General features: G+C 47.7%; 1 protein-coding gene across 2 annotated transcripts in view; it reads right to left on the bottom strand.

The window, feature by feature from the left end:
* The window catches only part of pcdh7b (protocadherin 7b), a 106,099-nt gene that overhangs the window by 44,630 nt on the left and 35,890 nt on the right, over nt 1-25,579 (bottom strand). Inside the window, exon 2 of one of the 2 annotated variants that reach the window (XM_061066470.1) lies at nt 10,041-10,260. In XM_061066470.1, coding sequence (XP_060922453.1) covers nt 10,041-10,260 — 220 coding nt within the window. The remainder of the gene's footprint in view (nt 1-10,040; nt 10,261-25,579) is intronic. The other variant, XM_061066471.1, reaches the window with a different exon arrangement.

The following is a 25,579-nucleotide window of genomic DNA, read 5'->3' as shown; positions in this document are numbered from 1 at the left end:
GAGAGTAAGTTCTGGTGGGTTCTGGTTGCACCACCGAGACTGGGACGGGTCTCAAACCTGTAGTGTACACACGCGCTGGAATATAAACACACTCACTTCCTGCCAGCTGTTACTATCCACACACACACAGCCTCCTGTATATAACACATTCTAAATAAACTATAATGTTTAGGATGTAACAAAGTACATTAACAGTGATAATGTTTAGATCCATTTCCAAGTACTTTAAACTTTTACTCCACTACATATATCAGCGAATATCGGTACTTCAAGTTCTTACTAAGCTACATTTTACGAAAAGCTCTTAGTTACACGCTCATGTTCTTTTTATGTACTTTTTATCAGTAATCAATAATGAGCGGGGGGGAACTGGTCCATTAATCCGATCAGAGTGGGCAGGAAACAGGTCATTTAGGCAATAAGCTACACTCAGCAAGTACTTTTACTTTTAATAGTACTAACTTAGATTTACTCGAGTAGAAAAGTAAGTTGATACTTTTACTTTTACTAACTTACTAACTGCTTTTTGCATTTGCATTTCACTTTTTACTTCACTTTTTATATCTTTTATCTTTTATTTATTTTTATATAGATATGTTTTTGTGATAAATGCTACCTTGTATAAATATTAGACAAAGTGAGTAAATAAGAAGTAAATAGTGAGTAAATATATATTGTTTTTTATTATTATTATTGTTTTTCTTATGTGTGGTGTATTTATTGTGTTTTTATGTTTCTATGTTCATTGTCTACTTGGCAATAAATACCTTCTGATTCTGATTCTGATTCTGATTCTGATTCTGATCTCTCCCTCCACCAGCGAATCTTAATAAGCAGATTTTTAAGTGTTGCATCTGCAAACAACCACCTCTCCTCTAACGAAGCATCATTATTTATTATATATGAAATAAAGCCAGTGACAGGACGGTGACTTGCTGTATTTCTCTGTGTGTTTTGCAGAATAAGCTGAAGCTACTGTGCCCCCCCCCCTTGCATCTCCCACGCAACACACACCGATTATCATTAGCTGTCTACATAATGCCTGCAGCCAGCAAGCGATTGTTTTGCCTGTGTTTTGACAGTTTTACAGTATTTAGCTTCGCGTCTGAGTCATCAAACCGCCCTGATTAAAGACGAACATGATGTCAAATTCCTAAATAATACGACCTAATTGGTATCAATTAGCGGCAGGCAGACGCTGCTGCTGCTGCCGCTGCCGCTGCCGCTGCTGGCAGGATCCCTTCCCAGAAGAAATGCCAGCGCACAGCCAGGCCTGCTGGAGACGTGGCACAGCAAGCTGCTCTGTAAATAGGCACATGTGGGTGAAAGGGTGGCAATGTGCAAAAACAAGATTTTTGAGATTTTTGGGTTTTCACTAGTTGGAATCAGTGTTGGGGACAAAGTTGTGGGCATAACCTTGTTCTTTGGAAGGAACACAATCAGGTCTGGAGTTTTACTTTCGCATGCACGACAAGGTAGAAACCAAGAGAGCGCACAGGAAGCAGGAAGTGATGTATAAATCTGACACTGGCATTTTCCTTATGGCCAAAAGACCTTTAATCTTCATCATCCTCACCATCTTTTTGTATTATATATGTAGTTGGAATCAGTGATGGGGACAAAGTTGTGGGCATCACCTTGTTCTTTCGAAGGAAAACACTCAGGTCTGGAGTTGTACAACAAGGTAGAAACCAAGAGAGTGTTCAGTCGAGGGGTGGAGTCTGGTTGGATCACATGGGAAGCAGGAAGTGATGTATAAATTCAACACTGGCTTCCGCCCTTATTGCGAAAAGATCTTTAATCTTCATCAGTGTCTTCTACATATAAGACCTTTTTCTCCCATCGTGAGACATTCATATTCTTTTTGTATTTGTTGGGTTTGCACAGAAAGACCCCCGGCTAACCACTGCACCCCCATGCAGCCTGTCAAATAACAGTGTCTCTGAAACAATCACAGTATCACACTCAGAAACACAAACATATCTCTGACCAACTTTTGGCAAACCCTCACTATAATGAACTCTCATTTACTCGTATGTATTTTGGCTTCGAGCTGGTTACATCTGGACCCAGTTGTTTGATTTGGGGGCGAAACGTGTCGGCTTCCCTCCGAGAGAACTCCTGCAATCGTGTGAATGTGATTTTATAATCAGCTCAGCATTCCTCGTGTGCAACATTACATCGAACGGCAAGTTTTGATTTATTTTTGATCCGGACGTGTGGAAAGAAAACGTGTTGCTCCTGCAGAGAGTTGCTATGCATGGATTTGCGTATGCGCTGTGAGATAGAACGTAAACAATAGAGTGTTTGGCGAACGCATGAATGAATGCATGAGCGAGCGGCGTGGTGTGTCGGCCCGACAGAACGTGTGAACACCTGAATGTGTTTTTCTGAATTCGGTTTGTTTGTGTGTTTTCGCAAAAAAAAAACAAATTCCCCGAAGTGAGAAAAAAAACTGCAGAAAGACGAGAGAATGCCTTTCTCAGTGTTCCTCTCAGATAGGCTCCTGGTGTGAAGTTGGCACGCTGCGACATATGCACACACACACACACACACACACACTCACACACACACACACACACACACACACACATATAAACACATACACCTGGCCCTTGTGGTGGTCTTTCTCAGGATGCTCGGCCGCCTTCCCACGCGATCACAAAACACACAAGTAAATAAATAAACACTTGCAATGAGCGAGCAGGATTATTGGCTTCGCTCGCAGTTCGACCCCCCCCCCCCTCACTAGCTCCTGGCCTCACACTGGGAGAGACACGGCACCCACTGCGTCCCAGTGCTGTACACCTGATGTCGAGTCATGTAATCCCTCTGCTCTGCACAACCTGTTCGCCTCTTCCTCTCTCTCTTCGGGATCATGCGCGGAATCCTAACGGAGGGGGAGGACAAAGTTTGCGAAAGGGTGGGAAGGGAGGGAGTCGTCGTCGTCGGGGGAACAAGCAGAAGACAGAACGCCTGGGAGGAGAGGAGGGATGGAGGGAGAGAGGGAAGGATGGAGCTACACCTGACACAGATACCCCGGCCAAGGGAGTGATTATATTATGAGGGAGGTGGAGAAAAAATGATATGTAAAAAAAAAAGAGAGGATAGGTCCATTCCAAATTAACTGTTGTCGGAGAAAGTGATTTTATTTTCCAGAACATAACAAATGGCGTTTGGAGCCGAGCCAAATTGCCAGTCGCCGCTCGGCTGCACCTAAACAGGCTCAGCGTGCACATGGAGGAGCGTGTGACTCTAGGCCCTCATTGAAAATACAGTCATGTCGCTGCAGTGCCATGAAACTCTGCTTTCCCTCCCTCTCTCTCTCTCTCCCTCTCTCTCTCTCCTACTAGTGCCGGCTTACGCATTTTAAGCCGTGCATCCGAACTGCAGAAAACATAAAGAAACACAATAGACGACCATCTTGGAAGTAAGATCATTTTAACGTCTTTAAAATATCCTCCTGTCAACCCTCCTCTCTCTGGATGTATGGCTGCAGTGGATTTAAAGGGTCATTTCACCAAAACGGCACAAAATAAAAGCCTCTAAAGTCCATGTTTCATTAAAATAACATTACGTGATGTTGCTCTTTTCCACAGCTTGAATATGTCAAACTTTGTGGGTTTGAGAAAGAGATTCTTCCCTCGGATCAATTCTGAGTTTATTTTCAGAAGACCAAAGGGATGACATTTAATAATGAATGAAAAACAAATTCTATAAAGAGACACATTTATGTTGTGGAAATACTATCCTGCTGATGTTGCTGCTCTGTCTCTAGCTAGTTCTAGTTCCAACAGAAACTGACCAGAGTGAAATCTGAAGATCTAGAATAAAACATTGGTTCAGGAGAGAGAACGTGTGTATTTGCATTGCAGTAGCTGCACAGATAAAAACCATGTGTGATTGAGAAAAAGCTTCTTCTGCCATTTGGGTGAACTGATCCTTTAAAAAAGTCAGTTTCCAAATCACTGATCTCCCCACATGTTTCTTCAAGTCTATTATCTGTCGAGAGCAGCGGAGCCATTTTTCAAGAGTAATTCTCTCCATGTGCCGTGTGGCGAGAGTTAGGGCTGCACTGGGTGGGCTTTATAGTTCATGTGTGCCCGTGTGGAGAGACAGATGGGGGGGGCGAGGGGGGGGGGACGTGACTTGTGGATGTGACACTGGGGTACGATTTAAATACCTGCCTGCTCCGGCTGAGCGGTGATCAATCATCTCTCTGTCGACTGCCACTCCCTGCTGGCAACTTCCCCTGCACTGCATGCATCCTTCCACTTTCTCCTTCTGCTTCTCATTCCACGTCTTGCTTCGCTTCTGTTTTCCCTTATTATTAATTCTCTCTCTCTCTCTCTCTCTCTCTCTCTCTCTCTCTCCTGGTCCCTCTCCAGCCTCCCATCCTTCGATCCTGTTTTCTGGGCTCCCTTCCTTTCAGCGTGCTTCTCATTCACTCTGCCCAGCCATGCTTCCCTCTCTTCACCTTCCCCCCTCAGTGCTTTTTCTCTCTCACCGGGTCTTCTTGTTCTTTTCCGTCTCTCCGTCTCCTGTCGCCTTGCCCGAGGAGATCACGGAGAGGCAACAAGGGGGCCAGGGGGTCCGGGACAGATGGAAATGAATGAGGGAGAGAGAGAGATGTGGTAGAGCACACAAAAGAATACAAAACCGGCCGCTGAGTGTAAGAGCATCCGACGGGTCTACGTTTTTTTTTTAGATTCTCGTCCTTATGTGGCTTTTCTCGTGGAAACGTTGGCGTTTTTAACTCATGTTCACGATGACTGTGACCTTGTGGAGGCGAAGGTGAGCGGAGAGCATGTGTAACATACTGATTGACAGTGCAAGTGCCTTCCACTGGGCGATTTTTCACTGAACTGCTCTCTGCCGGGTAGTGGTAGACACTCACACACACACACACACACACACACACACACACACACACACACACACACACACACACACACACACACACAAACACACGCACTCACACTCCCATCTCTGCACCGAGTTGGGGGAAATCAGACCTAAGACCAGCGCTGCTGCCGCTCCGCTCTTGAAATATGAATGGTTTTAATTAAACAAACTCGCTTTGCCATCTGGCCCTACAATTGGGCTTGCCTAATGAACGGAGTTACACACAAACACACACACCAACACACACACACATGCACATTATTAACCAGGCTAAGCAGCATTCCAACGGGTAAAGCTGGGAAATAGAGAGAAACAACAACAGCGATGTGGAGAGGTGCTTCAGGAAGCTGGAACACGATGCAGTGCCTCATTGTGCTGAATTAAGTGTTGTTTGTGTGTGTGTGTGTGAGAGAAGGATGCCGGGAGCCACTTGGGTTTTTATGTGACTTAGCGTGTGTCCACTGTCCGTCTGTACCGCCTGATAACTGCTCTGATGTGCCACTTGTCTGTCCCACTCTATAGAGCCGACTGCTGCCAACACTAAATCACGACGTTTGTAACCCAGTGGTGGAACCCTGAGGATTCTCAGCAGGAGGGACAGGAGGGAGATAGAGTGTGGAGTGTGTGTGTCTGCATGTGTGTGTGTGTGTGTGTGTGTGTGTGTGTGTGTGTGTGTGTGTTTGTTTGTGTGCAGCAGGGGCGGCGCTGGTTGTCTGGCAGCCAAAGCACAGGGACGTGGGAGGCATGCTAACGTTAGCAGCCAGTGGGACGTGCGATCACTCTCTCAGAGGCTACAATAAATTTGCACAATTCAGCCGACCCGGCAGCCGGCATAAACCACAGCGGGCAGCGGCCTCCGCGAGATGCACTCGGTGATGTAGTGGGAGATAAAAAGTTGGGAAAACTAATGTATATCCTCCTGTCTGCTGGTGCAGCATCACAAGACACAAACAGAGCCTGTAAAGAGAAAAAGTCCCTCTTCCTTTCAAGTTAGACCTTATTTCAACTGTGGATTTTCATGCATCCTGGTTCCTAATTAAAAGAGATGTGTTCTAACAAATTTTTTTTTGGCACATATCTCAAGGACACAGTGACTTGTCATATCTCCTTTACTATAGGTCACAGAGATGGTTCCCATTTCATATAGAAGCTCTTTCCCACCTCCATATCTACCTAAACATTATGCTAACCCCAATGTGAAGAAATACAACATGATTTTTGAGATATGTGCGATATTTCGATTAAATATCTCCCTAAATTGGGATCCGATGACTCATGTGAGCAAATCAGCACACCAGGATCTGTCATGGTCGGATATGGAATCACGCATTTGCATAGATCCGCCCCTGGCCGCCCGGAATAAACTGCTGTATCAACTCAGGGTTGAAAACAAGACGCTGTAGTAAAATGTTACACTTTACATTTTTCAGTCGAGGGGGAGAAGCAAACCCGCTATATTATGGTTTATGCTATAGATCAAACCGTGACCTACAGCGGCGTTGATGTACTGATATCACGTCTCCAGCTCCGGGAGCCACGGAGGTTTTCCCATGAAAACACTTCAGACACCTCACTCGCGATTAAAGGGCAAAACGTGGTAGCGTGATATTGTGAGGTGTACTCGTACAAACATGGGGGAAAAAAAAATCCACCCCCCCCCCCATCCCCTGCCGGCAATGTGGAAATCAATAATGGAGCGCAAGTCTTTTGACCCTCCGATAGCACCTCACATCTGGAAGGGCTCCTTTCCATCCGTAACGGCCCTAATTGTGTGTTTGACTCGGAACGCTCAGTGTTTATGAATATCTGATGAGCGCTGGGGTAAGCCTATGAATAAGTGAGGGAGCAGCTGTGCATCACAAAGATCAAGCCTTCATGAAAGCGCATCAAGTGCCGCAGTCGGAGGGAGGCGCTGTCTAAGAATTACGGCTCGAATCGATCCGTGTCTGGTCTGAGCGATGGGCTTCAATTTTCATTTTTCCTACAATGTTAAAACTTGCCAAATGCAGGGATGTTTGTAACGTGTAAAATATGCATCTTTTGACTGTTTTAAACCAGATCTAAGCTGGAACTGCAGAGGCGTCTTGTACGGTGCAGCACAGAACGGGTCAAGAATGTGTTGTTATTCCCACGGTGACCCCAGCACTCCCTGTTTTGATAGAGAGGTTGGTCTTCCTTTCCACTCTTTTTTTTGGACGCTCCCCGTGGAAAGAAGTCAACCAATAGAGTAAAATAATAAAAAGTTTTGAAACCTGACCTTGATGAAGGAGATGAGAAAATGAAAACACGGTCCCTCGCCACATCTGTGCCGGGCGAAAGGGAAGGAAGGAAGGATGAGGAGCTGAGGAGGCGGAGGGTGGAAAACACAGTCTGTTGCCTGTTGTTGCGTTCGCGTGTGTTTGTCTGGGTCGATTGTGAGTACGGGCGCTTGCATATGTGTGTTGTGTGCGTGCGTGCATTCATGTGTGAGGACGATTGCTCCTGCACGAACATCGATACACAACAAGCAGAGTCAGGGCTGGAAAAAGAATGGAATCCCGGAACAATGAGGGGCGACGGAAGCCTTTGTTCGGTTGTTTCACCCTCACACAAAGCTCAAGGCACTCAGACGTGATGAGTCAGAAAATCAAATACTTTTGATTCAAAGTTTGCAAACTTGCAAAAATCGCATCCCAGGGAGCAAGGTTAAGATTGCCATCGTCACACCTCCTCCTCTGCCAGTTTCCTCCCGTTTCCTCCACAACACAAGAGCGGCTCTCACCTCGGATCATTGTCACAGAACGCACGTAACTGTCGGCACTAACCTGTCGCTAATGATGCCCACGCCGGCGCCGAGCACCACGCCATCTGCCAACCTCTGTTCTCCCTCTCTCCTCCTAATTTTTAGCTAAAAGAGCCGCCGCTTCATATAGAGCGAATGCAAAGAACCAGAGGAGTCTGTGTAGTGTGTGCTCGGGCTACAACACAAGAGGGAGTGCTAATGACTGTAGTTAGCGGCCCCCTCTAGAGGCCTGGAGCACTTTGCCAATATTTGCCCTAACCTTCGATGATTGCATTAACTTTACACTTAGGTATTTAGATGCTGCCTTTATTTACCGGGTAAGGAAGGAGGCGCAGAGGGACTTTAAAAGTAAAATATGCAGCTTCTATTTTTCATTTTTTTTTTCTATGGGATTGAATCACACGGCCGATCAGACCACAAGGCCACCGTGCCGCCCACCTACATCCAGTTGATAGCCCCTCGTGGCCTCAGTGAACGAACTGGGCGAACTCGGAAATGTTTTAAAAAATGTGAGATTGAAGTAAAAACACATTTCTGGCCCACATTCACATGCACTCACTCACTTCAAGTCTCAGCTGCCTTCACACACACACACACACACACACACACACACACACACACCAGTTCAGCTGATCTCACAAAAGATAGCGAGCAGCAGCAGAGACTCTTGTTTCTCTTGGACGGAGACTGATTCATGAATTGACCTTGACTCCGTTCCTCCAGCAAATCTCCTCCAAAGCTCCGGCGCTCTCTGAAATCTGGAGCCGTGGAAAAAGAGGAATTAACAACAGACGCACACGGAGCTGAAAACCCAAATTGACCGGGGAGTTAAGGTTCTGTTCGTAAAAACATTTAGAATTTGATGTTAAGAAACAGCTCCTCTGGTATTCAGAGTTCTATGTTTGGATTCATTTGCTTCTGTTCCCGAGGTATTTGCTTGACGGACTTATGATCTCGCCGGGTCGGGCGCTGTCGTCTTGCCGCTCTGCCCAATTACTTTCAACAGGGACCAACTCTAAATGAGCCTTTTAACTGCGTCTCATTTGATACCTTTTTTCAAACACATCCGCTATCCGGTCGCACCAAAGTGCTTCAAATCCCTTTTAATCTGCGTTGAGGCCAAACATTTGAGAAAAGGTCACGGCGGACACCTGTGTGACGATCGGCTTCATCAAATGGACGTTTAACCCGCTCAGATATCCCCTCGTTAACATTTTATCTCACCTTTTAAGATTATATTGACTCCGCTAATCTGCCATAAATGACGTTATCATCTCCAAAACAAGTCCCTCTAAAATGAGAGGATGTGAATCTTTAAGCCGTTTGAATGTCCTCATCCTAAACTGCGATGCCGGGAGAGCCTCTGCACTTAGGCTTAGCGCTCTCAAGACAGCTCCTCCTTGTTAAGCATCGCCTCAGCCTCCGAGACTATGAATGGGACCATTACCCCCATCTCTCACTGCACACCCACACACACACTCTCACACCCAGATACACACACACACACACACACACACTCATACTGAGGAATATATTTTGGCCTCGGTGTTGGAAAAAGGCTCCGGCTAGCTGCAGAGGGTTCTGCAAGGGGAAGATGCGGTACTGTACCGATGGGATTGCTTTTTACAATAGACTCTGTTTGCCTTGCTCCCACTCACTCCCTCTAGGCTGCAGCCTTTCCACATTACAACCTACAGAACATCAGTTCTATCTCACGGTTGGAGCTAAATTAGCAATTCCCGAGGGCTTAGTCAAGCACTCACTGCAAAATCAGCACAGCAGCTGTCCGTATAGATTCTAAAGTAGCCGATCTGAAGGTTAAACCCCTGACGAATCTCAAAAAACAGAAGACCAGATATTGAGATGTTACTCAGATTCTATCCTCAGTCAAACGCAGTACCTGAACACCGAATGAAATTCAATGGGAACTTGAACTCGAGTCCAGAACGGCAGTAAAACAACAGTCTGATCTGAAAGGATGATGCATGTTGAGCCTTTGATCGAATCGAGCCTTCGCGCTGTTTCTGAAACAGAGGCTTCACATGATGTTCTTTGGTGGAAGGTTGTTATCTCTAATAAAAGTTGCAACAGCTACTGTATCACACCATCAGACCTGATCGCCTACGCTGCAGAAATAACTAATCAATATCAGAAAATCATCAAACACGAGGAGGCGTCTACGTGCGAACAGCAATCCTAACCAGAGAGGAGAGATAAGCTCATGTTCCTGCGTGTTTGTGCGGCTGTCTACCATCGGACGAGCTTGCTGAATGCTCTGGCCACTACGTGTGTGCGTGTTTCCTGTGTCTTCTAACGTTTTTTTGCTTAACCTCCTTTCAGTGTTTGCCCCTACCATTTTCCAAGTGCTCTGCCTCACCGACACTGCCATCCGGCGTTGTCCTCTCGTAGCTGTCCTCGGGGAGGGGCAGGGCGCCCAGCCGGGGGCCCGATGAACTCTTGCTGCTGGGCGTCTCCGACTCGTCCAGGCCGCTGTCGTAGCAGCTCTGCAGCGATCCCTGCTGGTGAGGGTCCTGGGGCTGGCTCACCACCGAGAAGGTCACTCGGCGAAACGGCTACAAGAGAAACCAAACGGCCGGGGGTCACTAGTGAAGGGACTTTGATTTGTTAGACGTCGAGGAGGGAGTTGGGGTCCTCTGGGTTTTCAGGAAGGGGGATTCGGGTCAGGGTGGTAGAAAAATAGGTTAGAAAAAAAGGAGGGGGGGGTGGTTAGGGTGAAGAGGCGCAGAAGTGTGCTCGCTAGACTCTACTCGCAAAACACTACCATTAGAGAAGCCTTCAATCTACCAGCTAGCTGCCGTGTCCCTCTCCTGATCCGAATACACAACACACACAACTCCATCACAACACAGACCTTCAATCATCACTCGTTTGTTTGACCACTAAAAAGAGAACGAGGCTCTGCACGACTTCTGCAGAGCTCAAGCAGCAAAGACAAATATACGTGTGCACACAGGCACGTCCCTGCCTGAGCACACACACACAAACACACACACACACAGACACACACCAAAGGTTTTTCTACACAAGCCCTGGGTTCACACTGTCAATATGTGTAGCCCCACACATTATCGAACAGCGTCTTGCGTTAAGCAGCAACAGAGCATGTCATTAAAGCCGAGGCCTCTTTCCCACCGTCTCAGTACGGCTCCTCTCCTCTCCTCTCTCTCTCTACAATCTCTCCATCCCTGTCTGAGCGCCGTTCAAAGGTAACAGCAGAGAAAAGGGTGGTGGGGGGGGGGGATGAAAGAGGGAGAATGAGCATGAGACGCGCAATGAGAGACCTGACTTGGTCATTACCGGAATAAATGGCATAACAAATGGCTAATGCCGTTCATTAATTAGACACAAACACAGTGAGAGCTCGCCTGTGTCGCGGCTGCATCCACGCTTCCTGCCCCCCCCCCCACCCCCCACCCTCCCTGGACCTCATCACTTCCTCACAGTGGCCTTCCCTCCCTCTGCCCTTGTTCCGTTCCTTCCATCACCGGAATATTAAACGGGGTAAAGGCCCATTACTCAAAAATGTTTCTTTCTTTCTTTCTATCTTCCTATCTTTCCATGGAAAATTATTTTTCTGATAATGAAATTTCCCACACGCCACCGGGAAAGTGGGCTTCCTCTGCCTATGTGTGTGTGTGTCTGTGTGCAAATTTGCATTTATTTAAATATTTCCTTCGAGGTTCTCTCTCTCCCTCTCTCTCTCTCTCTCTCTCTCTCTCTCTCTCTCTCTCTCTCTCTCTCTCTCTCTGTCTCTGCCTGGCTGGCGAACGCAGCAATCTTGGCAATAAATCATGTTTCCTTGTAATTACAGTCAACACTCAACAAATGAATTGTTATAAATATTCATGCAAATTTCACTTGGATAGTCAAACATTTGTTGCATAATTAAAATCGGGGCCCAGAAGGAGAACTGCTCGCTATAAGTGTAATAACACTCGAAGAGATGTCACGATATTAAACAGTGTTTTTTTCTTCTTCTTGTTTTGTTTGTTTGTTTTTGTTCGCTCGTTGGGTTGTGAGATGTTCCGCGGTTTGTGTGTGTGTGTGTGTGTGTGTGTGGTCGGGGGGGGAAAAAGCACTCTGTCTGGATCAGATCTAGCCGAGCTCCATGCTCCTCGGGACACATGGTGTTGTAATGATACAGATTAAACAACTGTTGCCTAATGAATTGCAAAGAACAGGAACGCCCGAGCAAGTGAGTGCACGGAGGGAGAGAATTGAGTTCGGGAGAGAGAGAAAAAGAAGCTGACGGTGAAATGTTAAATGAACAAATAGATTTTATTCACCTGAATTTCCCCTCAGTGTCACTGGAGGGAGAGCGAGATAGAAAAGAGGAAAAAAAAAAGAAAAAGCTAATTTGTTTGCAGACCAGAAATGGAGTTCATGCCGAGATCGCCAGAGGCTCCGGATTAGAATCTGCAGCAACCGCCGCCTGCACAGCGACCTTCGCTCCCTTCATTCAGTGTCTTTAAATAAATGAATAAAATAATAAAGCTATTCTTTTTTTATTCATGTGTGTGTGTGTGTGTCCAGGTGTGTGTTGTCGGTGGTAGCCAGGGAACACGGCCACACGTACAATTACATGTGGTTTTCTTTCTGTATCACTCTCAAGTATTTCTTAGGGGAAACAAATTGGAGAGATTGTCACATGGTCAAACCACAGGGGGAAATTAACAAAATGATCACACACACACACACACACACTAACACACAACCAGGGCTGCACCAAAGATGTTTTAATGCACAAGCGAAGGAGCCTCTCTCCCTCTCACCAGATCACTGGTCATTTCCAGGGCCCGGGGAGTTTGTCGAGCCTGACTGAGTACATGCCCTTTGATTGTGGCACCTCTGCCCCCCCCCCCAACCACGACCTCCCGACCTCCCGGCTCACGCAGCTGCCAATCACCTCAGCGGTGACCAGGTCAGAAACACTGGTGCACACATACACCAAAGCAAAGAGATGTCACGACCCCAGTTCCATTAACTTTTTGAGAGAGGAGAGCCACATGATGGCGGTAAAATGAGTTTTGGTTCAGCGGAGTGACCGGCTATAACGTGATGGATAGTTTTTTATAGCCTTGGCTTTAGAAATATAACAAATGTCTCCCACTTCAACATGTATGAGTGGAAAACTCCATATATATGTGTTTTTGTTTGCATTTGTTTGTTTCCTGGCAGGAGTTACACAAAAAACACTGGATGGATCAGCATGAAAGTTGAGGGAAGGATTTTTCTATGGGTGAAAGAAGAAATCATAGAATTTTGGTGCAGATCCAAGAGTTTTTTTTCACTTTCTTTCATTTTGACATTTTCACTAATTCAATGATTTAAAAAAATATATAAGGACCTTTTATAGTGCAGCTTGAATGGATTTAAAGAGGCTGTTGGGTCCAGGTATGCACTCTGCAGACTTCTAGCTTTAATGCATGTATTTCATTACAGGTTAGCACTAGTTTGCTTTATATCCACCAGATGCTGGGACTCCTCCTGGGGTCCCGGCAGCAGACAGCGGGCCTCTTCGGGGGCGTGCCTGTGATTCCAAGCCAGCTGGTGACAGCCACGGGTGACTGAGCGAGTCCGTCACCCCAAAAAATGAACAGTGCAAACAAGCCACAGGTTTACTGGGAGCACTCCGGCCCGAAGCCCGGCCAGATCTTTCCCCGGATGCTAAAGGGAAAACATATGGGCCGCCTGATTCTGGTGGAGCTGGAGCCAATGAAAACAGGCCGGTGCCACTCATGTCAATAATGTGTGACCTCTTGCATTTGATTTTCATTTCCTCCTCCCTCCAACCTAACGCGGAGCTGCTGTCAGTCGCACTCTGTGTCAACCTTCTTTATTTAGTTTCCCCCCCCAGTAAATCTTGAACTGGAAACACATTGTTTAGTGGGGCGCTCTGCTTGTGCAGAGTCAGGACGTATTACCTAAGGCTATGCGGTAATTTTCAGTGTCACTCATGAATGCTCGCATGTAGCCGTACATACACAGAGGCGACTGTGTTAAGGCTCCTCACCCTCTTATACCAGTGCTTCTCGTCTGGATTTGTAATTAAGCCCACCCTCCCCGATGCCTCCAGGAAAACGAGTGCAGGATAATGGTTGGGTGGAGGTGAGTCTGGAAAAGTCGGTGTGTGTAATTTCAGCTCTAAGTACCTTTGGCGGGTGGCAGTGACCCACAGCGCCGCCAACCACAGGAAGTCATTGTGGCTGGGCCGGACTCGGGGAAAAGGGGCGCACACACGAACTGCAGGGCCCAGTGTCTTATTGCAGTCAACCGAGGAAGATGGAGGGAGCCAGAGCAGGAGGTATGAGATGCAAGAAGGAAGTTAGGAAGGGCAGTCGAGAGCCTCTGAGAGGTTAAGAGGAGGAGGTCAAACCCGAGAGGAAGGCCTTGATTGCCAAAAGTGCCGGTCGGTAATTAAGAAGGCATGTTTCATTTTTAATGGGCAGCCAGACAGGGACCTGTGATACGCCACCGGAGACCAGCGGAAAGTGCCAAGTGGCCACGGTACACCGAACAACATCCGCAGCCGGGGATCGAACCGGTGAAGCTCGCTGTAACTCCAGTCCCAGCGAATTAAAGAGATCACGAGATATATACGCTGATGTTGAAGCGATAAATGAGACAAATGCCCTCGAGGCGAATGTCTGTCTGGAAATCAATTGGGAAAACCGATCCGGGTGGATTCAGGTTCTATTTGGGTGCTGCTCAGTTGCACTTAATTGCGACGTTAGGGGGGGGGGAGAAGGAGAAGGAAGGATCCAGATACAATCCAGTCTGGGTTCAGTCGTCACAAACAAGGGGGTCTCTCAGGTGTATCCCCCCCCCTATTTGAGTGACCAGGGGGAATTTTGAATAAGGGGGTTTCTGGATAGGGCCGAGTAAGTTGTGCGAATGCTGACTGCAGCTTTGTTAGTGCGATCGCCTGCACAGGCTCAGGTATCATGTTCCGGCCTGGATGATAGGTTTGGCCCTGTCAAGCTCCAGCGCTCCTCTTCACTTCTTCAGAGCTCACTCCTCCGAGCACATTCCTCCCAGGTCACTCTCTCTCCCCGAGAGAACAAAAAGACAGGAAAAAAAACTAAAACGACAGGATGAAGAGGAGGAAAGTGGGGTAGCGGCTCCAGAAGAACACCCAAGTCTCCGAGAGAAAAGAAAGACAAACAAAACCGATATATAATAGCGGCTCTTGCGGGTTCATTCTCAGACTTTTTTTTTCTTTTCAGCGGTATCTTCAGAGGCAACCAAGATGCAGAGCGTGAGGTTTTCTTTTTCTCTCTCTCCTCTCTTCATGTTCTCGTCTGCTGACTTTGAAAGAAAAGTTGTTTTTTCACATCCTTTTAGACAGCCGGGGCCTACAAGCCCATTCAGCTGCCAGCTCCTCACCTGAACTGTGCAAGAAGCGATTGATCTGAGAGTAAACAAGAGACAGAGGTAGACTGATTCGATTGATTCCTTCTGAATGCCTCTCTCTCATTTGAAATTATGAGAGCCGCGAGGTCTTAGAAAATCCGCTCTGGGCAACGGGCTTGTTAATAACATTTTTTAAACACCTTTTAAAAGTAGTTTTATCACAGGAGGTGCAGACATTTAGAGCAACACAGCCTCGTTAAGAACCCATGATAGTTATTAAGGCTCTTTTTCAGATCTTTGAAATCATTAGGGTTTTTCAACCATGTGGCCATTTTACGATCTGACAGCGCACCAATCACTGGAATGTCCTCCGGCGCTTGTCCACTGGCGTTCTCTCGAGTCGTTACTGACCCTTTATTGCGCTGTTTGGCAGAAGAAAGTGCTGGTTTAAATATATGTGCCCCAGAAAGACGGGACCGTTTAAGACATCCAAGAAAAGACAGCAGGACGCCCGAAACACGAACTCCCCCGATGCCGCCGACGGTTCTACGGTTGAGGCTGCGCCATAAAAAGTTGTTTCAACGAGGGGATAAGTTCTCAGACTCGGCGCTCGGTGCCATGGGAACCAGTTTGGAACGAGCAGAAAAGAGGAAGTGGGATTCGAAGAGGGAGAATAAAAGATGCAAAAAGTTGGAGAGAGCTTAAGGGAGCAGAGGGAAAGGGAGGGAGGACCGAAATTAAAAGGCCGGGGAAACGGATGATAAGAAAACCAAAGAGTGGGTGATCCTTCCATCCCGAGTTCCATTCTCTTCCTTCATCCAACCCCAACCCACCCCCTCTACAATCTTTTTCTTTTCCCAGTGTGTTTGGACGAGTGCCACGCTTAGCACTTTTCCCATTAGCATGCACCCCATGTGCAAGAGAGAGACAGACATGCGGGAAGAAGAAGAAGAAGAAGAAGAAGAAGAAGAAGAAGAAGAAGAAGAAGAAGAAGAAGAAGAAGAAGAAGAAGAAGAAGAAGAAGAAGAAGAAGAAGAAGAAGAAGAAGAAGAAGAAGAAGAAGAAGAAGAAGAAGAAGAAGAAGAAGAAGAAGAAGAAGAAGAAGAAGAAGAAGACGAAAAAACAGGGAGAGGAGGAGGAAAAAAAAAAAGATCACACATGGTTACTTTCTTAAAGTCTGGGCTAAACTTTTAATTGCTCTTCAAGTGGCGGATTAGGCCACTGGTGAAACAGAGATACTATTCTTGGGGGATGCGTTTGAACATCTTCAGAAGCTTAGTCCAACCCCTGACCTGCTCTGAATAGCAAAGGAGAAGTGCCTTTTTTTTATTTTTTTTTTGGTTGATGGGATGGAGGAGTGGGGGAGGGGGTCATGTTGAGTGGCAGTGGATTAGCTTGGAGCCGACAAATAACAGCCTTTGTGCTTTTTCCCCTCAAGACGGCAGGAACATGCAGCCGCGAGAAGCTTCCTGATTCATACCGCCAGCCTTGTCACTGTCGACCAGATATCTGATGTCTTCTCTGATTATGCTGCGGTAAGAATTCATGCCGGATTTCCACGGCAACGATGTGAATTGTGTTACATCTCCTCATTATGAATAGATGGGGCCTTCTCCTGTGTCGCCGTGTTCGAGCCGCTGCCGCTGCTGACACCGGCGCTGGCAGACGAGCGTCAACCAGAACCCAGACTCCGGTGTTTCCTTACATAGAGTCTGCAGGAGAATCTTTAGATCACATTTCCTACTTCTATCCTTTTTTCACCCGCCCCCCCACCTTCAGCTTCAGCCCTCGTTAGCACACTGACAGCAGAACGGCGTAGCGTTCACCGGGGCGTGTGCACGTGAGCACATGCACGGCTGAAATCGCTCAAGTGCCTCTTGCCTATCTGCGAGTGTGTGTGTGTGTTTGTGTGTTTGTGTGTGTCATCTCTTTGGCATTGTCATGTCATTTCGCATGTCACAACGCCATCGGCTTCAGGTTCCCAGATCTGGCGTTTGGTCTAGGTGTTGTGTGTGTGTGTGTGTGTGTGTGTGTGTGTGTGTGTGTGTGTGTGTGTGTGTGTGTGTGTGTGTGTGTGTGTGTGTGTGTGTCGGGGGGGATCCATCACAGCCCTGGCAGCACTGTGTCTGACCAACGACCTACTCCTGTCAGCTTGTGACGAGCCCCGGGCTGGCACTGTAACGTTAGCTTGTTGTGACACGGGTCCGGGTGTCAGCACGAAGCATGACACGGCATCAGCGGCGCCCGGGAGTCGGAAAACCACAGCAGCCAAATGCTACGCTATTGTTTTTTTATTTTGCTATACCTGTCCCACACAGAGGAAGAGATTCCCTTCAAACGCTGCAACTATGGAAACGAATGTCACCACGGAGAGAGGGAGAGAGAGAGAGAGAGAGAGAGGGACACAGACAGAGAGAGAGAGAGAGAGAGAGAGAGAGACACACAGACAGATAGAGGGAGAGAGAGAGGGGGAGAGGGAGAGAGAGAGGTACACAGACAGATAGAGGGAGAGAGACACACAGACAGATAGATATATAGAGAGAGAGAGAGAGAGAGGAGGAGGAGAGGGAGAGAGAGAGACACAGACAGATAGAGGGAGAGAGTGAGAGAGAGACACAGACAGATAGAGAGAGAGAGAGAGAGAGAGAGAGAGAGAGAGAGAGAGAGAGAGAGAGAGAGAGAGAGACACACACAGACAGATAGAGGGAGAGAGAGAGACACACACAGACAGATAGACGGAGAGAGTGAGAGAGACACACACAGACAGAAAGAGGGAGAGAGACACACAGACAGGTAGAGGCAGAGAGTGAGAGAGAGAGAGAGACACAGACAGATAGAGGGAGAGAGACACACAGACAGATAGAGGAAGAGAGAGAGGGGGGAGAGGGAGATAGAGAGAGACACAGACAGATAGAGGGAGAGAGTGAGAGAGACACACAGACAGATAGAGGGTGAGAGAGAGGGGGAGAGGGAGAGAGAGAGAGACACAGACAGATAGAGGGAGAGAGTGAGAGAGAGAGAGACACAGACAGATAGAGACAGAGAGAACGAGAGAGAGGGGAAAGCATCTGATCTACAGGGATAGACAGATGGAGGAGGAGAGGGATAAAGAAAGACACGGACGGAGATAAGGGAGAGGGAGAGCGGTGTACAGGCTTTAATAATAAGGCTGATAAATGATTCTTGATTTACCGTCCTGAGCCTCTGATGACAGGAGAGAGAGAGAGAGAGAGAGAGAGAGAGAGAGAGAGAGAGAGAGAGAGAGAGAGAGAGAGAGAGAGAGCCTCCTCATCCTGATGACAGATAACTTGCATTTAGGGGATCAGGGCGTTCATCCACACAGGGAGAGGAGAGAGAGAGAGATGGATTGAGGGAGGTTAGAGAGCATAGCCAGCTTATCCGCTAATGAGGCGTTCTATTTGAGTATGAGCATGCGAGCATGTATCATTCATGTGGGGATAAGTAGTGTGTGTCTCCTCGTGTGTAGCGCCCTGCCTTGTGTGTGTGTGTGTGTGTGTTTGTCCTTGTGTCATCTTTAGAAACGTCCACACTTCCTTCGTTTTGTCAGGACAGCACCACCAGGGGGCGCGTCTTTGCCTGAATGCCAACTGTACCTCCTGATTTTATCCGTTACACACACACACACACACACACACACACACACACACACACACACACACACACACACACACAGACACACTTCCCTTACAGGTCCCACCCGCCACCTGTTCCTGACAACAGCAGCATAGGACAATTATGATCCGAACAATTACGACGACAATTATTACAAATGAGTAATTAAGCCCCAACGTCAGGATAAATAAAGTGACGGAGAGAGCGGAGGAAGGGAACAGGCCCGAGGCAAGAGAGGGAACGAGTGAGTGGAGAGAAAGAGGTAGTGTGTGTGTGTGTGTGTGTCTGTGTGTGTGTGTGTACAAGGATCACAAGAGGCTTCACACACACATTCAGCAGACGCCTCAACAACTTTGGCACTTGGAGATATTTCACCTCCAATGTTCCCTCCATCCCTCCGTCCTCGTTCATCATCTCCACTCGTCCTCCTTATCTCCACCAAACTTCCCTCCATCCCCGGTATCTTCATCTCTGTCACTCTCCCTCCCTCCCTCCCTCCCTCCCCCCGCTATCTGCGTGGAGATCCCCAGCAAGGTCAAACCCCCCCCCGACGTTTGATGGATGAAAATGGAATTAAGATGAAAGCACACTTTCAGATAATGAAGATATGCGGAGGGAGAGATTAGAGAAGCCGGGTGAGGCTCGGCCGAGGTGCCGAGCAAATTAATATTGAAATTTATGTGTGTTTGGCTCGAGCCCAAACAATCCCCATGTGTTAGGTTCACCGGGGGGGGGGGGGCAGAGTGGAAAACATAACAAAAATATTAATAGCGTATGAGGGGGGGGGGGGGGGTAAAAAATCATTCAGGAGCAGATGAGGTGTTTGGAGGTAAACGCTCACCTGTGCTCGCTTGTGTGTGTGTGTGTGTGTGTGTGTGTGTGTGTGTGTGTGTGCATCTGTGTGTCTGTGTGTGTGTGTGTGTGTGTGTGGGTGTATGTGTGTATGTGTGTGCATCTGTGTGTCTGTGTGTATGTCTGTGTGGGTGTGTGTGGGTGTGCGTGTGTGTGTCTGTGGGTGTGTGTGTGTGTGTGTGTGTGCGCGCGTGTGTCTGTGTGTGTGCGTGTGTCTGTGTGTGTCTGTGTGTCTGTGTGTGTGGTTGTCTGTGTCTGTATGTGTCTGTGTGTGTGTGTGTATGTGTTTGTGCGTCTGTGTGTCTGTGTGTGTGTATGTGTTTGTGCGTGTGCATCTGTATGCGTCTGTGTGTCTGTGTGTGTGTGTGACTGTGTGTGTGTATGTGTTTGTGCGTGTGCATCTGTATGCGTCTGTGTGTCTGTGTGTGTGTGTGACTGTGTGTGTGTGTGTGTGACTGTGTGTGTGCGTGCGTGTCTGTGTGTGTGAGAAGCGTGCAGGCGTATTGACATCTCTTCGCCTTTTCAGATATTTGCATTTCACTTTCAACAAAATCACACAATCTGCTTTTTACAAAAAGCAACACATGTATGCTCATGTGTCGCACAATCCGTTTTTCTCTCTCTCTCCCTCCGCCCCCCCCCCCCCATCTCTGCGGCTCTACAGGGCCCGGATCAGTGTTCGTGTGTTTGAGGAGAGCGATGCAGAAGATTGGCGAGAGAGATAAGAGCCCCCCCCCCCCGCCTCAGAAGGCATCAGAAGACAGAGACAGTCTATCAAGTCCCTGTATCACAGTCTGATGGCAGCGATACGCACACTAATCCGCATGTAAAGTAGTCCTCTCCTCCGAGGCGTTTTCTTCGAGTGCACTTAGCCACTCTCGCTCCACTCTGAGAACCCGTTCCTCACTCTCCTCTTCTCCTTGACACTATTCCCAGTGAAGGAGGAAGAAAGAAGAAAAGGAAAAATAGCCGGAAAGATCCACGACTCGCTCTTAAGGTCTCGTTTTCATCACCGGCTCTATTAGATCTCATTACTCAGTTTGTTGACCAGGCAGCCATTTTGGGCTCGCTAATGGGAAATTTGATAATGGGCAGGTTGTTGTCGGTCCCTCTCTGATCTCACACAGGCACTTTGGGAGAGAGAGGGCACGGGAATGTCAGTGAAAAACACAATTAACACTCACGGCTTGTTTGCTTCCTGTGGTGTTTCTGCCCAAAAAGTCGGAATAAAGAATAAAGAAACTGAGAGAAATGGAGGAGCACAAAACGAATTCATGCAGGGTTGAACTGGGCCGTGGTTCTGTTCCCTCTAAGCTGCTCCCCATTATTAAATGAACAAGTGTGGTCGGGTTACATAGGAGATCGACAACAATGAAGTTCTTTGTTAAGACATTGAGTTGACTACTGTGGGTATATTTTCTTCTTTTCTATTTTTTTTTAAAACATCAGCGTCCAGACGAGAGAACAAACACGCCGGGCCGGTCAGCGGCGAGTCGGCAAATACCAGAAAAGAACGCCGTGGATCAGGTGACATCAGATAAGATGGTTCACTGAAGCTAAATGTTGCTGCCAACTCGTAATCAAACCTCGCAGTGAAAACCAAATGTGGATAAAGCGGTATAAAGCCACCATTGTTGTGTGTGTTTGCACTTTGAAAGCTGTTCTAAAAAATATCCATATTTAAAAAACGCCGCTTGCCTTTTAAACAAGAGGCAAAAACACACAGAGGGAAAAGTTTGTTTTGCAAAATGTATCCACATTAGTGCCGACTTTAACCTGAGGCTCCAGCGAGGTCAAACAGGAAATAATTACCGGACACCTGTGCCTGCTTGGTACCGGTGTACAACTGCTCCCGCCCACATGTGTGTGTGTTATCTCTGTGTGTGTGTGTGTGAGCGAGTTTCACCTATCACCTTACCAGCAGCTGCTATCCCTGGAATAAAAGAGAACCGGCGAGATGGCCAGCGGAGGCAGAGGATGAAAATACCAGCCCCCCTTCTCCCACCATCCTCCTCCCCTCGGCACCTAACTGTATTTATGACCCCCCCGCCCCCCCCCCCTTTGTCCTACCGCCTCCCTTTGAGGGGCAACAGCGAGAGAATGGCCGCTATTGAGGTAACCTAAGCTACCGGAGAGAGAGATAGCCGCGGTGTTGACACGAACATACGCACAATGTCCGTTCTGCTCTCTGACTCCATGAGGGAGCTGGTGTGTGTGTGTCTGTGTGTGTGTGTGTGTGTGTGTGTGTGTGTGTGTGTGTGTGTGTGTGTGTGTGTGTGTGTTTGTGAGTGGCTATGATGCCGGATCGATACCCGGGCACAAAGTCGGGTTCGGGATTCGTTCGTAGAGAATGTGAATTCGCCGTTTTCTGCTTCCTTGCGAATTTAAGGCGCCTAGAAACAGAAAAGGAAGCTAGCTCTCTAACTCCCTCATTCCCTTCCCTTTTTTCCAATTCTCTCCATCCCCCCCCCTGCGTCACCTCACCACAACACAACCGCTGGGTAAAAAAACACACAAAAAGAACAACCTGACATCCAAACTCCAAGGCCAGAAATTGAGGCTGTCACATAAAAAAGACAAAACATCCATTTAATTTGAGCTCCTGTTACATCGCCACTTTCTCTCTCTTGCCTTTGATCTGAGAACAATGGGCCTCAGACACACGAGCTGTTTCCAGGAGCGCCGTCTGTTCACCTTCTTTCTGCTGAACAGGTTCTTCTCCTCATCACGTCGGCTAATTTAACCCCCGGTGTAAAGTGAGAGGTCGGGGTCCTGGTGGTGTTTGTACAGGGGGTGGGGTGCAATTAATCTAAAGTCGAAGCAGCTTAAGCTTAAAACAATAATCAGCTCTCTCGAAAAGTAAGAAAAGAGAAACAGCCGCCTGGCCCACATTTCTATGCTTACGAGAAAATTGTGTGTGTTTTATTTATCTGCAGTGAGTGCAGAACACATTATTATGAATTTGGGGCATTGGGAGCGTTTCTATTTAGACGGCTACAGTTTCTGTTATTCCCCATATGTTATTTTACCCTCCCTCTGGTGCCCTTCTCCGGCCAGAGTGAGAAAGCAGGTCAGGTGACAGATGACAAGGCGGCGCTCTGTGTGTAATATTCAATCTATGTATTGTGAAGATGCAACACGACAAATATGCAAATCCGAATATAATTCAAGGTGCCTGGGAAATCTGCGTAACGCCTTTGTAGTAATTCAAACTGCTGACATGCTCTCTTCCCCGGGGAGAAAGGGTTTTGAAGATCATTGGGTGGAAGGTGGCTGTCCCTGTTCTTTTTTTTCCCAGGATGCATCTGGGCGAGTCTTTGTGGTATTCTAATTGTGCTGTAGCATCCGATAACAGTTGTCACAGCTGTAAAAACACATGTACGGCAAATGTCCTGGTTCTGTTTTACAATGTTGATGTCAGGTTTTTCCCGGAGGTTGTCAAGCTCCTGTCAAAGGGTCAGTGTGTGTGTGTGTGTGTGTGTGTGTGTGTGTGTGTGTGTGTGTGTGTGGGTCTGTGTGTGTGTGTGTGTGTGTGTGGGTCTGTGTGTGTGTGCCAGGTATCGACCCACCCAGATGTGATCATCGCCCATTAGCGAGTTTTGGTTTCCTCCAAAAAACTTTTCTCCATCCCTCACCACCCATCTGTCAGGGACATCAAGACGCCGACTCATCCATCACACTCGGTCCACTCCCTAATTCCTCATGATGTCCCCCCCCGCTCCGCTCCTCTTATCTCAACACTTCGGAGTCGAAGGCGCTACACAAACAAGCTGGAGACACACAAACGGCTTGTTGGAGTCGTAAATCCACTGATAAGGTGAACGCTATGTTTTTTTTCCCGTTGATGCCATGTTAGACCTTGGGAGGAACTTTCTGGAGCCTTCACCGACACACACACACACACACATACACACACACACACATACACACACCGACAAACACACACACACCCATGAGTAAAGGTCCCTGTCACCCTTCCCTCTCTCTCTCTACTAATGAGTTCCATTCCATTCCCACATTCCTCTACACGACCCCATCAACCTCAGACGTGTTCAGTTGCGATGCCACCCTCTCCTCCTCCTCCTCCATCCCTCCCTCCCTCTCTCCCTCCATCCCTCCCTCCCTCCATGGCGCTCCAGTGCAGCCGATCTCCGTCAAGCTCCCACGATCTAGTTTAATATTTCATCAAGTGGGGAATTTCACATCTGTAGGTCACATTCTGGGCCCCGGCAATTAGAAACTCAAACAGCGACCTTCGCTTGCTTCTTTAATTCTCCTTCTTCTCCTTCTTCTCCTCCTGCTCCTCAACCCTTTCTGTAGCGCTACCATTTCTTCTTTTTCTTCTTCTTTTGCTTTTCATTTCAAAGGGAATTAACAAGTTGATATTAATTTGAGCCCTCGCTGAGGTCCTGGTAGCGCGATCGCCGAGGGTGTCCGAGAGGAGGAGGATGAAGAGGAAGAGGAGGAGGGATGGGGTGGTGGTTGATGAGCAAATGAGAGAGAGAGAGAGCAAGAGAGAGTCAGAGATGGCGAGGAGACCACCCAATTCCACATGAATAAAATAACATTCATGTTTTCTTTTTAATGAGAAGCGACCCGGCACAGATTCCCTTGGTCTCGGACAAATCCCTCATTTAGGAAAAAAAACAGAGGACGCCATATCTCCATGGTTACCGGAGACACAAAGAGCTGGAAGTCGCCGACGCGTTTACACCAGCGTGTGCGAATTTGAGCTTAAATATTTTATCGCGCAGACAAAAATGTGTGTTTGTTCGTTTGAATAATTGAATTTTAGTGTGTGTGTGTGTGTGTGCGTCTTGTCCACTCCGTTGTGTGTGAGGACATCTGCGTGGGCACATTAAGTGTGCGTTGTGTGGGTCTTAAAGCATCTGGATTCTGTGGGTTTACCCTAGATACAGTGTCTGAAGTGGATTAACCGGGCCTCACTCATCACAAGATCTTTGATTAACCCCGACCATGGTTGTTTTACGAAGCTTCACAATAAGAGTCCTGGTCCTGGTCACGTCTGACAAGAAGGTGAATGAATGTGAAGCGGATCCTCGTCCCTTCTTTGTCGTCGTGTCGAGTTGATCAATGAGCCATTTTGTTGTCATTTCCCACCGGGACGTCCACCAACCGCGGCTCTGGGGCTGGATTTAAAAAGATCACCGAGCTCTTATCTGCTTAAGATGCTGAGTAGAGTTTAAATAAACACGGAGAAGGGCTCAGCGTGGTTTCACAGACCACAGGACAGTCAACACAATGTTTCCGTTTATTGTGATTGTTGTCGAGCACCGACATGGGTCGTGAGCGCTTCTCCGGTGATTATCAGCAATGACCATTCGGAGCCTGACCTGGCGTTGCACTCTAATACGTGACCTCTTGACCTCTCTGTCTGCGAGCCTGCTTAGAGCTAATGCGTATTGATCGCTTGTTGGTGGAAGGGAGAGACCGAGGTGGAGATATGGATGGAATGCACGTTTCGAATTGGACCAGAAAGAAAATAAAAAATAAAACTCGCTCTGGCAAACACGGGTCCCTGCTGGGCTAATTTAGGCGGGCAAACAAGAGAGGCCGGGCCGGCAATCTGGCACAAAATATAAAAAACCAATACTCGCCGCTGCAGCCGGCGAACCAAGGCCGTCGCATGGTGGAAAAAAAAACCACCCACAGAATCTTCCCTCATTCAAAACACAGCACGGTGTTCAAATGAGAGCGTGCACCTTTTCCTGAGCGCCAAAAAGAGAAAGAGAGACAGGGACACACCCATCCCACCCACACACACACACACACAAACACACAACCCAGATCTGTCCGTCAACAACGCGTTTAGCCAACCTGCAAAACTGCCCCAATCAACACAGACGCCGAGGCTTGTCAGTCACACATTAGCAGCCAAGTCACCACAAGGCAGAGGAGGAGATGAGGCTGAATGCTTATTAGCGGCTGTGAAATCTTTGCCCCAAAGCTCCTCTCGCATTCACAGGCACCAACCGCGTTTTCTTTAGCATGATTTCTTTGGCAGCGTTTGTT

Source organism: Limanda limanda, chromosome 22 (genome assembly GCF_963576545.1).
Source record: "Limanda limanda chromosome 22, fLimLim1.1, whole genome shotgun sequence".
NCBI lineage: Eukaryota > Metazoa > Chordata > Actinopteri > Pleuronectiformes > Pleuronectidae > Limanda > Limanda limanda.
Note: the sequence above shows the minus strand (reverse complement) of the source record. Positions and strands in the feature narration are given on the sequence as shown.